The sequence below is a fragment of the Vicugna pacos genome, chromosome 31 (assembly GCF_048564905.1).
Source record: "Vicugna pacos chromosome 31, VicPac4, whole genome shotgun sequence".
Lineage (NCBI taxonomy): Eukaryota > Metazoa > Chordata > Mammalia > Artiodactyla > Camelidae > Vicugna > Vicugna pacos.
Window position 1 is genome coordinate 24,129,883 of NC_133017.1, and position 15,590 is coordinate 24,145,472.

Sequence of the window (15,590 nt, forward strand, 5' to 3'; positions counted from 1 at the left end):
AACTGCATCGAATTAAAGGCAGAAAATGACTGACTAGCTTCTAGCTTCACGATCAAGAGACCCCGAGCGGCCGTCTCGAGCCCAGCAGCGGACGGAGCAGCCGGGCGCAGCAGGCCCGCGGACCCGCGCCCGGGCCGGCGGCTCTCGGCGCGGCCGCGGGAGGAGCCGGCGGGGCGGCAGATGGACGTCCGCGAGCCGCGTTTCCCAGCTGGGTTACGCAACAACTTTGCAGTCGTCATCTGCGCCCTAATGTGCAGGGGGCGGTGCTGGTGCGTTGCGCTTTCTACGCCCCCGCCACCCCCATCACCCCCCAGGCCCCCCTCCCCCGCCGCTCCGGGCTGTCGCGCTTTCTGGGGAGACGCGCGGGGCATTGTAATCGCTGCCGACGCAGCACGGCGAGGCTCGAAGCGGCCGCCCGGCCCCCTCCCCTCGGCGGCCCGCCCGAGGCCTGGCGGCGCGCCAGCCTCGCCTCCCCGCCTCCCCTCGCGCCCACCCCGCGGAGGAGCGGTCCTCGCGGAGTGTGCGGGGCGGGGAAGGGGGAGGTCCCTGCCACGCCCGGGCCGCCGCAGCCCGCGGCCCTCGACCCGGTACTCGGTCGGCAACAGGTAGCCCGCCGGCTGCGCGCTCGGGGGCACAAAACGCGCCTCTGCGAGGGAAAGAGGGTCGCCGGGCTCAGAAAGGCGCCTCGGCGACCGAGAGGGCGAAGGCGGCGGTGCGGGGGGCGGCGCGGCGAGGCGGGGGGCTTGGGCCCCTCCCCAGGCTCGCTCCGGTCCAGGCGGCCGCGCCGGCCGTTGCGCAACCCGGGAGCGGGCCGCGGGTCCTCCCAGCGCGCGGGCGGCGGCGGTGGCCACGGCCGGGAAGGGACGCGGGCTGCTGGTGGCTCTGCCGGGAGGGGGAGCGGGCGGGGGCGGGGCGGGCGGGGCGGGGCCTCGGAGAGCCCGCCCCCGCCGGCCGCGGCCATTGGCGGCGGGCTGGGGGAGGGTGCGGGCGCGGCGATTGGGGCCGCGGCCGCCCGTCACGGCGGGGCTGGCGGGCGGCGACGTAGCGCCGCGCTCGGAACTGACCTACTAACACACATCTCCCGGCGCGGCCACGGCGCCCGCGGACCCGGCGCGCCTCCCGCCTCCCGCGCCGCGCCCTCGCCGCCGCCTGCCGCCCCGGAGGCCCGGCCGGACCTGGGTCCCCGCGCGCCGCCGGCTCCGTTCCCGGCCCGCGTTCCTTCTCCCCGCCGCTCCAGCTCGCCGGCCCGACAGCAGGAACACGGTAAGCGCTCCGCCCACCGCCAGCCGGGGCCCGGCGCCCCGCTCCCCGCCCGCTCCCGGGGCGCGCGGCCGGCGGGCGCGGGGCGCGGGCCGGGCTGTGCGCCGGGCCCGGCCGTGCGCGGGGCTGGCTGGCGGCGGCGAGTGTGCGCGGGGCATTCATTACATAAACTTTTGCTGCCTTGTCAGAAGGGGACTCGCCACCTTAAGGTGGCTGCTTTGATTGCAGCGCCCTCGCGCCGGCACGTAGCCCAGGCTGGCTTGCGCTCCCCCCGCCGCTGTTGCATAATGTCTCCCGATTTCAGGAAAATTGATGTTTTGGTGGAGAAGAGCGCCGGGGAGGCTGAGCCATCTCGCGGGGAAGGGCAGCGCTCTTTCCGTTCTCGTCCCTTCTGCGGCGGCGGCGAGGAGGGGGCTGAGTAGTGGGGAAGAGTCCTGATTTTCTCGTTGAAAAAGAGGGCTGGGAGCGTGAACGGTGACGGCATTCGGAGAATGCCTGCGCTGCGTGTGTTTGTGTCCGGGGCTGAGTCTGCACAGACGTTTTCCACCCTGTTTGTCGTCAGCGTGTTTTACCAGCGCTCGGGGAGGCTGTGGGATCTGTCCTTGCACACATTGCATAATCTGCCTACGGTGACATACTGGCAGGGATTACGGGCTGATGTGGGAATGTGCGCTACGTGTGCAACGATTTGGTAATTTTAGCGCAGCGTTGGATATTAGATCGTTATTTACATGTGTACTACGTCCCAAATTAAAAGAAAAAACAAGATGTATTTTTAAACACTCCTTCAAAGCGTGAAAGGAAGAATTCCTCGGGTTGTATTCTGATCTTGAATACTGCCCGGGCTCGCCCCTTAGGTGTTCTGAGCTAGTATTTTTAAATCTGGGACGAGCCGTTGTGACGTTTACCTCTCCACCTTCCTAATTTTAATACATTCCATCCGATCAGCCCTTTTTCTCACCAAATTGTCATTGCTTTTTCAGACGCGACAAGACTGATCACATAATAGTTTCCTGGAAATGTTGCATTATGTAACTGACGAATTTGCTGGCAGTGAGCATAGGAAGAGGGAGCTAATTGCGTGATTTTATAATCCTGCTACAAAGAAAGTAGGACAGTCTTAGCCTTTAAAATGTCACTGTAACAGTTTTTTTTTAAAGGATATTTTAAGCAGGCAAGTAGACAACTGGGCAAGCGTTGAGTTTGCGCATGCTGCCCAATGTGTGTCTTTTGCCCTAAATGAAATGTGCGTTCTTCTAAATTTAGCCCTAACTATCACATTTTGACAATTGTGGCCACACGGTGCTATTTCTGGTGTTTTCTCCAGGGCTGTGTGCAGATACAAGTTCAAGGCCATTTGCTGTAGTTTTAACTCCACGCCTTCGGAGACCTTTGATAAGATTGTATTTTTAGGAAGGCATTTCGCAGAGCCCGGTGGTTTGCTGGAGGCTGACTCCCATTTATCTTTTTAAAGGACACTTTAGGAAAGTGCTGTTCCCTGAGAACAGCAGGGGATGGCCAAGTGTCATCTTCTGGTCTCGGCTTTTGTAAATAACAACAGCGAATGAGCTCACAATATTTATTTCACGTCGTATTTTTTCCCTCCAGACAAGATGATTTATGGGAAACAGATATAGGTTAGTAGATTGTATTTTTGTGTGGGCGCCCCAGTTTTATTAATGTGAGGATGATACGAGTTAATGTACCCAGATTTTAAATTTCTTCCCGGACCCTTACGTAGTGGATGTGTGAATGTATGTATGTGATGGTGTGTTTGTATCAGATTTGTTTTCCCCTAATGTAACATTTAAATAATTTTAGTGCAGGGTTGGGGGGGCGTTTGGAAGGGGGCAAAGGGGGACGTATTACAAGATTCACCCCTGGAGCAAATTATATTACCCCAAGTAATTGAAGTTGCTTTCCAGGAAGCTAATATTGCTCCAGGCCCCCGGTGTCAGACCTCGACCTACTTTGGAGCTCGAGCTGCGTGCCCCTGAAACTGCGGGGGCCCGCGTAGCGCCCCCTTCCGATCGCGACCTCAGGGGCGCTCCTGTGCCTCCTGGCGCGCCCCTCCCTCCTGCGCGCCCTTGGGGTCTGGGGGGATGTGGGGCTGGCGGGCGGGGTCCCCGGCCCGCCCCGGCGAGCGCCCTGGGCGGCGCTTGCACGGGGGCCGCGCGGAGGCCTGCGCTCTTCCTCGCCCCCTCCCCACATTCCTTTGTTCTGGCGCGGGGGTCCTGGCGGCGCCGAGGCCCCGCTGCGCCGCCCACCCGGCGGGAGGCGGGTCCTGGGGAGGCGCGGCGCGGGGGGCGCGGGGGGACCGCCCGGGGCCGGCGAGTGCGGCGCTCTGTGGGCTCGCCGGGGCGGGAGGGGAGCAGGAGGGGCGGGGTGGCCCCCGGGCGAGGCCACCGGGAGACGGCAGCCCCGCGCCCCGCGCCCCGCCGGGCAGCTCCGGGGCCTGCCTTGCCGGGTTCTGCGCCTTGAGCTCCTGAGCGCCGCAGACACCTTTGTTCCTGGAGGCTTCATTGTATGTCGGAGCCGAGCGCTTCTCGGTTGGTAAAGCGAAAAAGACCGAAGAAAACCTCTAAATGTCAACAGATCACAGAAATTGGGAGTGGGGCGCTCCAGCATTGATGGTGATGATAGGCGGGCCCGGCTTGACTGTAACCAGTCGAGTCGATTTTTTTTTTTGAACCTTTAGTTTTTGTGGTCAAAGGCTAGCGTAGAGAGAACTTGAATGCCCCGAGTTCAAAAATCATATATTTATCAAAGGGCCCTTAGGGATGGCGCTGCCCTGCTGTGAGGCTGCAGGGCTTCCATCCTGGCCGTAAGGCTTCTGGGATTGCGCCCGTTGCAGTAATTCTCAGTGGGTTCACGGCAGCCTCACAGATGTCCCCTGAAAAGCGCGTAAGCGCCCAGTGCTTTGTTGAAAATTGGCTTCTGGGGGAGCCTGTCCTACACCCCAGACCCTAACCCGTTTCTCTCTTGAGTGTCAAGCCAGTGAGGAGTTGGGGACCAGTGAAATGCTAACTTAAGAACTCGGGCTCTGGGCTCAAAAGAGCTGGGTCCCAGGACCCAGCCTGTGATCTTGGGCGGCTTGCTCTAATTTCCGCAGGCCTCCAGGGTAAACTGAGGAAATAAAACCTGTTGATCTAGGCAGTCGTGAGGAGCTCAGTAAACATTTCCTGTATAAGTGACCAGGAACCAGAGACATACATATTTTTGATAAAGGTATTCACCTTCACTTTTCTCTGCCTACGTCTTTGGACGATAACAGACTGAAATTTGAACTCAGCATTTAGTTAGCTTCTTCTTGAAATACTGTGCTTTTTCGTTCCAGTGATGATTCAGGTTTTTTTTTTTTTTCTTCAAAACTATTTGCCATTACATTCAATGGTAATTTTAGTTTGAAGGGAACTCTTGAGAGGGTCCTAGAGCCTCAAACTTCCCAAGTCATGAGGTTCATGTTTGGGGGACTGTTTAAAGGAACAGAGAGAGAGAGAGTGAGGGAGGGAGGGAGAGGCGAGCTGACGGTGGCAGGAATGGTGTAGGAAGTGCCAAACAGCTGCCTTTGTCCAGTTCCCTTGGCCTCTCTGTGATGGTTGTCTGGGGCTTGGGTGATCTCTGCATCTCAGGTTCTCTGCTCTGAGATCAGAGGCTGTTAGACCTCACAGGTAAGCTCTCTGGGAGGGGGATGTGCAGCCTATAAAGTAAAGACACACCCCATGACTGCTGATGGTTGGCCCTTTCAACGGATACGGAAATCAGTTGCATTTGGTTTTAGGCTTGGGGCGCAAGAGGCAAAAATTAGGCCTAGAACAGATCATCGTCATCATTGCCTTCATTCTGCTCATCCTTCGAAAAGGAGATTAAGAGCTAAGATTTTCTGTGCACGTACCCTGCACGTGCCAGACACAGCGTGGACCGGTCTATTATCCTCCCCACTTTGTAGATAAGGAAGTGGAGGCGAAGGGAAATCATTTAGCAACCCAGGCCAGGAGCTTGAAGTGGGGTGGCGTGGGGGAGGGGGAGGGCGAGGGAGGGGCTCTGCCTCCGTCCCTTCCCTGAGTGTGAATGCAAGCTCACTGCAGTTTTTGAAACAGTTTCCTTTTCTGTGTTCAAGACTTACCTTTGCGAGGTGCAATTATAACATCACTGTGATGCAACAGCCTGAAAATTAAAACCCTTTGTTCGGGCCCTTTCCCATGTTGAGCAACGTGCCTGACTCACCAGCTGAGTGGATATTTCTAGTTGACCTTGCTTTGGTCCACAGCGTCAGTTCCGAGATGTGAATGTGATTGCAGCATGGAATGGAAAAGGTGCAGTCACACTGCCCAGGCTTTATTTTTACCCGAGTTAAAATCACACATACTTCATTATTTCCATTGTAACCCAGATGGCATTGATGCTGTTAAACGTTGTTTATTTTTTAATGTGTATTAAGGAATGAGAGCACACTTGGGATTCGGTTCAAAATATGACAGAAACAATGTAATTGAGGTTTCCTTTACTATTCATTTCTTGTTTTTGTAAGGTATGCCTGTGTTTCACGGGGTTAACACATTGTTTGATATCCTGTTATTTTTCTGAATTATATTTGAGTTGAGTTTTATCCAGATTGGATTTGTATGAGAATGTCGAAAGACACTGACCTTTGATCACAGACATTACACAAGAGTTTTTCAGTTTCAAAATGAATTTGTATGACCGCCACCCTCAATTATCTCTCAAATTTCATTACAAATAGCTTTCTTGTAGTTAAAAAAAAAATACTGTTTCTTACATGGTTTTAATTAGAGAGCATAAGCTTGTTTTTATGATAAGAAAGTTCAGTAGGGATTTACTAGATGCCTTTCATAATAATCTGCTTTGAGGGCTCCGTTTTATTGGAAGCAGAATGATGTTTATAAGCCTTTTAGCTATCAGAACATGGTGTCTTTTATTAATTAACTTTCTAGGGATCTTAAACTGGAATTAAGTAGCCTTCAAATAAACACTAAAAATAAACATTTAAAATAATCTGTTCTATTCATAAGGCACGTAGTAGAGTAAGTGACATTTGTAATCGTCTGTGCACTGGGAAGGAACGTGAACAAGAAATTAAGAAGTCAAACTGAGGGAAACCGGAATGTGATTCTTCAGTATAATTGGGAACATTCAGAAACTTGCCCTTCTGTACCCTTTCCCCACCCAGCCCCTGCACTCACCCCATTTTTACTTGTCATCATTACTCCCATGTTGCATGTATCCTGGCATTTCTTAGCAGATGCAGAATGTCCTATAACTGGGTTATTTCATGATTACTGGTGTCACTTAAGATTTCAGATAGTTGCTAGACTGATAAATTATCTTTTTGAAACTTCAGGAAAATTAATGTTCCTCATTTCGAAGTGACTGCGGTTTTGTTTCTGTTTTTTTTTTAATGCATTAGTATTTTACCCCCCCCCACCCTCCCCCTCTCTCAAGCCGTGGATTTGTTTGGACACGTTAGCATCTGTGCTCAGACCACGCAGTCTTCAGGATATTTTCATCCTGAGTTAGGTTACAAACAGTGGCCTCTTTTTATGAATGTAAAGTTGTACTATTTCATATTTCAATTCCTTAAATTATATTGATGCTGTAATGAAATGCAGTGTTGTTATCCTATTTATTAAGTTTAAATCTAATTTTCAGGTAGTTCTTTGTTGAAGATAAAACAGCAAGAAATTAGAAATATTTGCTTTTATCATAAGCTCGCTCTGGTTTTGACACATTCATTTACAGAGCCACCCGAATAGAAAAAGTAGGTCACTTTGTTGCCATGATAGGGTAGATTTTGGCAAAGTGTGAGAGTCCACTTATGTGTGTGTTCATATCTTGATCAAGTATACATTTTTCTCTGACTTTAAGTTTAAAGTCTGTGTTACTAGAGACAGAGTTATATTATTAATGGGAGGCGCTTCATTGGCCCTTAGAGAAGTTTAACATAGTTGTCTTAATTTAAAAAGCCTTTTATTCTTCAGCCTAATTAGAAAATCCTTGTGCAACTTCAGCATTTCCTGAATTTTTTCATTCCCCACTTCCCCGTAGATTTGATTTTTATTCATGAAAAGAAAGCATTTTACTGTAAACGATCATGTCATGGATTTTACCCACAGGAGGAAAATGTAGGTTAACATTTCACTAGTATTACTAGTTTAAAGAGCTATGAATTGATCCAGTGACTTTACTTTTTCACTAAAATGGTGTTTATCTCAAAAATAAGCAACTACCTTCTTAGTAGAGAGGTGGTTTGTAGTTGAACATAAAAGAACTTTTTTTTTCTTTAATGGTATCTATACTATACCTCTGAGGGTATAAAGAATACATTCAGAGAGTAGAGGAAAAATGAGGTGGTTCTATAAAAATATTTCCAAATCATGCGGCTCATCAAATAGTATCTCATCTTGTATTGACAGTTTTAAAATCAAAACGTGTAACAGAAGCAATTTGCAGTAAGACTTCCCCCTTAAAGAGATAATTAGTAACAGAGTTTTCTCATGGTGGATTTTAATGTCTAAACTATTAGTAAGATTTTAGATGCTTGAAACAAAATGTTTCTTTTTGTTCTGTAACAAGTTTGGATTGTCAACCAATAGTTCTCTGAGAGATGCACTGGAGGCCAGGGAAGATATAGGTCAAACATAAGGAATGAGATTCCTCCTCGAGGAGAAATTTGGTCTAGAATTTGTGTTGGAACTCTTTATTCTTTAAGAGAATTTTCTAAACCAAATTTTAATCTTAATTTAAAATAACATTTAGGTCATCTGACTTAAATAGACCTTAAAATCGGGGCTTGCGAAACCTAACTCCTGTAGAAATAGCGTGATGTACTATGAAAAAGCGTCAATTAGCAACGGCACGTCCGCGTTAGGTATGGGAAAATAATGTCATTGGAATGTGATGACTCCTGCTCTTAAATTTCTCTTTTTATTTGTGTTTTTAAGCAGCAGCCATATTATCTAATGGGTGTAATGAAGCTGATCGTGCCGGACACGCCAGCATCATAGAATTGGCATTTAGTGTCAATTACTCACCAGAAGGGAAACTAGTGTTGACTGATGTAACGCAGCGTTAGTGGTGATCTGAGAGCAGGAGGCAGAGGTGAACTGACTGTTAAATTAATCATAAGGGGAAAACATCAGAATCTGAAATGAAGTCATTAGTTGAGCATAAATACTGATGTTTTCAGAAGACGTTGTAAACTAGCTTTGCGTTTGCTTTCATTTAAATTGATGGTTGAAGGGCACAAATAGATTCGTTGCCCCCAGCATCTCTGCCCTCACGTGCTGCGTGATCCTGGCAAAGTCACTCAGCCTTTCTGGGTTTGAACTGCTCACCACACCCCGTGTTGAAAATGGATACATTTTGCTTTTGTACTAGAAAAATCACAGGTGACAATGCCAATAGCTAGCACTTTTCTTTTCCTCTGTTTATTTTAGCACATAGGACTGCTAGGAGATTAAAATTTTAGCAAAGAGATGAAAATGTAGAATGTTTTCTCAATTTATTAAATACTTTCAGGATGTAGAACATCTCCAAGGAAGCTGGAGAGAAGTCCCAGGTGGCACCTTTGTCGTCTTAAGGAAGTTCTGGCGGCATCTAAGAGTGCTTTACTGCCCCCAGCGTAACTTAGGAAATGAGTATAAATGACTCAGAAATGAGAGCAACACAGAAAGGAACTGAATGTAATTGAGATGCACTGCAGAAGTCCCCACCAGAACAGCCCCCTGCAAGTACAGAAGAGGAAACCGGACCGTGAGAGGGACTGGAATGCATTCAGAGCTGGGCTGGAATCAGCTCTGCCACTTAACTGGCTGTGTGACGCTGGGCAAGTTGCTTAACTTCTCTGAGCCTTAGTTTTCTCGTTTGAATGTGGTTATTATCATGAGGGTAGTGAAATTATGACACGCCAGGCTCACCGTGCTTCTTGCGTACTAAGTGTTCAGCAAATGGTCATCACTGTTTTTATTTTCACCCTCCCAAGAGAAAAAGCAGTGCAGGCTGGAAACGATGTGATCTGTGCACCAACCCCCGGCCCAACGTGGGCGGCGCTCCTTGCGCATCCCTGGCTCACAAGTCTGTCTCCCCCCCGGAATAAGGGGATCCCTTGACTCTTGGGACTTGGATTTATGTGCCCCCAGTCTTCCTCAGTGCCAGGTATGCAGTAGGTGTTGAATAAATCAAGCAAAGAGTAAGAGAAGCTCTCTGTCAATAAGCAAAGTATCTTTTTTAGGATTTCCACCGTGAGACTAAATTGAAAAGAATGTATCAGAAAAGTGGTTTTGGTTACAAAACTCTCTTATGTGTGGCAGATGAGTGACTGTCAATCAGACCTTGAGCACCTAATATGTTCAGTTTGTTGCCAGGATACAAATATATTCATTTGCGCCTGTAAGGCATTTGCAGTCTAGTTGGGTGTATAAAACAAACGGAGGAGGATACACGTGGTCCAGAATCAGCACCTCTCTGCATTATCTCACACCGTGATAAACTTCTTTCAACTCTGTAAGGTTATTTGATAAATAATATTACCGAAAATATCCTAATACACTACGTGGTGATTTGCTGATAGGGGTCATAGAGACAGTTAATGTGTGCAGGTGAGGGAAGAATCTAGATTCTGGTACACAGAGTGAAGTTCCAATAGGGAGAAGACTAACGGAAAAGAAATGAGATTTTCCTACAGGTTTTAAACATGCCAACAAAGTTGTGGAGATGACAAAGTGGGTACATGGGACTTAGACACCAAGAAGAAAGGAGCCACGAGATTTTTTTAACATTTTTTATTGATTTGTAATCATTTTACAATGTTGTGTCAAATTCCAGTGTAGAGCACAATTTTTCCGTTATGCATGAACATATATATTTTCATTGTCACATTTGAGATTTTAAGACAAGTGAGATTTTTAAATTTAAATAGAGGTGGGATCATTTTCCTCCAGGCAGCGTGACGAGGGCTGTCTACCCTCACTCACACCAGACCCCGCGCACATCTTTGGACCAGGAGGCTGAAGAGAGTCCCCACTCACTCCATGCATGTGATGAAAACGGGTATGATATGATGACATAATGAAAAGTTTAGGGAGAGTGGCAAAGGCAGACAGCACGGTGGGGCATTTCAAAAGCGTCATGGGAAAAACTCGTAAGTGAGGTGAAATGTAGAAGGAATGTAATTTTTTTCCAGGGAAGGGACAAATTAAAAAATGCAAAGAAGAGAAAGGTTCTCAAGTGGCAAAAATACTCAGAATAATAGCGTACAGGAAACTCCATGATGCTTTGAAAAACAGAGGTCCCTGAGGATACAGTGGAGATTTGAAGGGCACTTTGGGAAAACAGTTCAATGTAATAGTCCTTCTTTAGCTGGAATTTTTACCCTTTGCCTCAACATTTATTTGACTTAAAGGGGGAAGCACTTAACTGCATTAGGGAATACCCATTTTTTTTTTTGATAGACTTTATTCTTTTAGAGCTGTTTCAGGTTCACAACAGAATTGAGCAGAAAATACAGAGAGTTCACAAGTAGCCCTCCCCACCCACACATGTATCCTCCCCTCTCAGCATCGCTCATCAGTGGGGCGTATTTGGTACCATCGCTGACCCAACGTGGGCACGTTATTATCAACCAAAGTCCATAGTTTTCATGAGGGTTCCCTCTTGATGTTGTACATTCTGTGGAGGGACTACCCATTCTTAACAGGAGGAAAGAATCCATTCAGTATGCAGAGGGCAAATGAGTTTTCATGTCAGAACAAGAAAGCTGAGTGGAAATAGAGGAGGCTGTGTTGATGTACTAAGTGATAACCAGAAAGACCTCCTTTCTACACCATCACCGCCTGCTCTGGCAGACTCTTTGCCTTCACTTCTCATTAAAGCTGTATTATCAAAAACAAACAGGAGCAGGGTGTTTGTAATCACAAGTTTTCCCGAGTTGCAACTCACTGTTTCCGTTGGCTCAGTTGGATGGATACAAACGTGGCATTAAACCTGAGTCTTTGTGATCCTGGAACTGTTACGTCATTCCTTCTGCTCCTTCTGGAAAAGACACAAGAGGCTGGCAGGCTTTTCCAGCTGATAAAATTAAACTTCATTTCATTAGTCATTGTAGAACTATGCACAAGGAAGGCAGAGTGACATGAAGCAAAAACATTCCGTCTTTTTAATGGGGCAGGGCAGAGTGCTGAATGAGCAGATGTCTTGCCATATCTCCTTTATGGACGTTTTCCCTGCTGGGAAATTAGGCAGGGAAGCCCTGTCCAGAAACACAGATCCAGAACCACCATGAGGGGATTGTTATTGGAACCTAATATGGATTTATTATCTCGTGTCAGGCCAAATGCAGATTAGAACCGTGTCATCAGTGGAAAAGGAAGCTATTTGGTTCTATTTTTGAGTTCTTATATTTTGTTTGAAACTAATTCATAAAACGGAAAGAAATTCTTTCCATAATTAGATTCTCTCGGTTTAAAATAATTTTAGGTTCTCTCAGTTTAAAATAAATTTACATTTCAAGAATGCACTCTACTTTAAAAAAAAATCCCTTTAAATAGTAACTGTTTATTTTGGTACAAAGCTATTAGATACATGAAATCTATTTTGACAGAATTTTCAGGACCAAAAAAAAGCACTTTGAATGCTTCCATCTTAAGTGAATGCTTGGTAAGTCAATTTGAAGGAATCAGAAGGAGGAACATTTCTAACCTCATAGCGCAAATACGTCAGAGAGATGGCTTTATTGAGAGGAACCCTCTCCAGGTGTGCTGAGTCTCTTGGCAGAGTGACCTTGACATAAGCCCACCGGGGGTTTGAGGGACAGGATTTGCCCACATAAGAGTCCAGTTAAAAAGCTGCAACTCTGTTGTTTGTGTGGCTTTTATTTTCATTTTTGTGGAAATAAAAACTTAGCCCCGCTTATGTTTTATTCCATGCAGTTACAAAATTTGTTTACTGACATTAAAGGAGTTTACTTGGAGAAGTTCCTTTTTACGAGGTGAGCTTGTTTGCTTGGCAGCGATAGAAATGCGACCGAAAATTATCCAGAAGCTCCCAGTCTGCAAGCACTTACCAGCCAGCGGGGATCTGTCATCTCCTTCCTGTCATGCCCTGTCCCTCGTCCCCCTCCCCACCGTGTCTTCTCCCGAAACACAGCCTTCCTCAGTTTCTCCCCGGGGCAGGTGTGTGTTTTTCTCTCACTGCCCTGGACCACGCGTTCCTCTGCCAATACAACAGCTCGCGCTGGGGGTTTGTCCCTCACGACTCTCCAGTGCAGGGATTTGCTTTCTTCCCTTCTTCCTTTCTTTTCTTTTCTTTCTTTCTTTCTTTTTCTTTCCTTCCTTCCTTCTTTTCTTTCCTTCCTTCTTCCTTCCTTCCTTCCTTTCTTTCTTTCTTTCATTGAGTTATAGTCATTTTACAATGTTGTGTCAATTGGTTGCTTACTTTCAAGATTGTGAACTCTTCGAAGGAAAAACACTGCACCTTGTTCAGACCCATGTACCCTAAGTGCTGAGTGCCATTTCTTGTACAGAACAGGTAATAAACACTTACCAAGTAACTGTTTCTTTTCATGTCTTGCAGGTCACCTACAAGACCGCCTGCTCCGTTCAGCTAAGAGGAGCTGAAGAGACTGAGTCTGGACAGTAGAACAAAAGGAAGAATATTGATGGATGTTAAACCACGGGTTTTAAAGCGTTTGAGAGGCCTGGGGAAGTAACTTGCTCCCCTGCCCCGCGTAGGTAGGTGAAGGCTGTTTCTGATGCAGCTGAGAAAAATGCAGAGCATCAAGAAGGAGCAGGCGGCCCACGATCCCGGGAGCGCCGTGGACAAGATGATGGTGCTGAACTCTGCCTTGACTGAAGTCTCCGAAGACTTGGCGCCCGAAGACCTACTGCTAAATGAAGGAAGCGTGGGGAAAAGCAAATCTTCGGCGTGCCGGAGGAAACGGGAATTCATCCCCGACGAGAAGAAGGACGCCATGTACTGGGAGAAGCGGCGGAAGAACAACGAGGCGGCCAAGAGGTCTCGTGAGAAGCGTCGGCTGAACGACCTGGTTTTAGAGAACAAGCTGATTGCACTGGGGGAGGAAAACGCCACTCTGAAAGCCGAACTGCTTTCCCTGAAGCTGAAGTTTGGTTTGATTAGCTCGGCAGCCTACGCCCAGGAGATTCAGAAGCTGAGCAGCTCGACGGCCGTGTACTTTCAAGACTACCAGACGTCCAAGGGCAGCGTGGGCGCCTTCGTGGACGAGCACGAGCCCTCGATGGTGGCCAGCAGCTGCATTTCGGTCATCAAGCACTCTCCGCAGAGCTCTCTGTCTGACGCCTCCGAAGTGCTCTCGCTGGAGCACTCGCAGGAGGGCCCCGGGCAGAGCGGCTGCAGAAGTCCTGAGAGCAAGTTCCAGGTCATCAAGCAGGAGCCCATGGAACTGGAGAGCTTCGCCAGGGAGCCGAGAGACGAGCGGGGTGCCTACCGGGCAGCGCTGTATCAGGCCTACATGGGGGGGTCGTTTCCCGGCTACGCGCACTCCCCGCCGCTGCTGCAGGCCAGCCGGTCCTCCAGCAACTCTCCGAGGACGTCGGAGACTGAGGACGGGGCCGTGGGAAAGTCGTCCGACGGCGAAGACGAGCAGCAGGTCCCCAAGGGCCCGATCCACTCCCCCGTGGAACTTCAGCGCGCCCATGCCACCGTGGTTAAGGTCCCCGAAGTGAATTCCTCTGCCCTGCCGCACAAGCTTCGCATTAAAGCCAAAGCCATGCAGATAAAAGTGGAAGCCCTGGAGAACGAGTTTGACGCCGCGCCCAAGCTTCCCTCGCCCCTTGACATGACGTCCAAGAGACACTTCGAACTCGAGAAGCATCCTGCCCCCACCCTGGTCCCTTCCTCCCTCACTCCCTTTTCAGTGCAAGTGACGAACATTCAAGACTGGTCCCTCAAAGCCGAACACTGGCATCAAAAAGACCTGAACGGCAAAAGCCAGGGCGGTTTCAAAACTGGCGTTGTTGAAGTGAAAGACACTGGGTACGAAGTTTCGGACCCAGAGAACTTGTTTTTGAAGCAGGGGATCGCACACTTGCCGGCAGAGGTGGTCTCACTCAAGAGACTGATCGCCACGCACCAGATCTCTGCTTCGGACTCCGGGTGAAGTTACTACTGACCCAGCTCTGGGCGTCTCGCTGTCTTTGGCAATAGATGAGTATGTTTTGTATTAGGCTGAGTTTTCACTGGACCTGTGTCATTTCACTGTAACGTTCACACGTTGTCTGTCGGGTGTCTTTTTGTGCACAAATTACTATGAAGATTAGATTGTGTCATCACTCTGCCTTGGGTGTAGTCACAGAGTCCATTGCAAAGGCTGTATATATGGGACATTATTTTTGTTGTTTTCCCATAAAGTGTGTAAGTTACCAGTTTCAATAAAGGATTGGTGACAAACACAGAACTTCTGCTCCATGGCACTTAATTTTATGGGAAAGTAATTTAAGTTACAAAAATAGATACTAAGATGCTCTGATTTTACTTATTTGGGTGAGTTTTTTCTTCCCATCAGTAAGGGAAAAGCAGAACATATGGTCAACACGTAATTTTTTTTTCTTTTCTCTACTTTGGCCCAGGCTATGATAAGTTTGAAAATCTTCCAGCGGGGAGGGGACAGGGGTGGTGGGGAGTGAATTTGCTTGCATCTGAGACTAATTTACGAATCTACTCCCCATTATCTATCTTCCTTTAAGGTTGCGTTTTCTCTTTTTTTTTTTTTAAGTTGAAAAATCTAACTTGTTTAGCATCAGCTTCCCTTTAGTCATCTCTCTCTTAAGTATGATGCATGAATGCGGAAAGTTGAGTCACTGACCCACTTTATTAATTAGAGGTTCTTTTTAAAAGGGTGAATAACAGAGTAAGGATGAAGTCATTTTTATGTTACTGTAAATCTTAACAGTTCTAGAGTGTAGCAGTCCAGGGAGTTAGCTAGTGAAACACTGTTTTTATTTAGTTCCCCAAATTTCAAAGAACACATCAGTGATCACCTACCATATACAGTCTGGGTGTATGTAGTGGCTTGGTTTGTTGTTTTCTTTCTTTCTTTCTTTCTTTCTTTCTTTCTTTCTTTTTTTAACAGTTCATTAATGATGAATATAATAGCTCCAAGTTTGGAAACTCTTCATGATCCAGAAGCCCGGAAGGAAGCATCATTCTAAGTAAACTGATGACTTGACTGTTATTGACAATTTGTCCGGGACCCTCAGTTGCCCCATAGCAGTAAAAGTCTCCAAACGCGGACCGGGCGGGACCAGCTTCTGGGCGGGGTGCAGGGCCTGGGTCAA

The 15,590-nt window shown here is 48.1% G+C and overlaps 1 protein-coding gene across 2 annotated transcripts; it reads left to right on the forward strand.

Moving 5' to 3' along the window:
• The first annotated feature begins 499 nt into the window (after positions 1–499).
• NFIL3 (nuclear factor, interleukin 3 regulated) lies at positions 500–14,710 on the forward strand. Of its 2 annotated transcripts, none has more exons than XM_072952453.1 (2): positions 500–605; positions 12,850–14,710. In XM_072952453.1, the coding sequence occupies exon 2, from the start codon at positions 13,028–13,030 to the stop codon at positions 14,411–14,413; it is 1,386 nt and encodes a 461-aa protein (XP_072808554.1). In that variant the 5' UTR covers positions 500–605; positions 12,850–13,027; the 3' UTR covers positions 14,414–14,710. The 2 variants fall into 2 exon arrangements, with proteins under 2 accessions (XP_072808554.1, XP_072808553.1); XM_072952452.1 differs by lacking the exon at positions 500–605 and adding an exon at positions 939–1,263.
• The last annotated feature ends 880 nt before the right edge of the window (positions 14,711–15,590 follow it).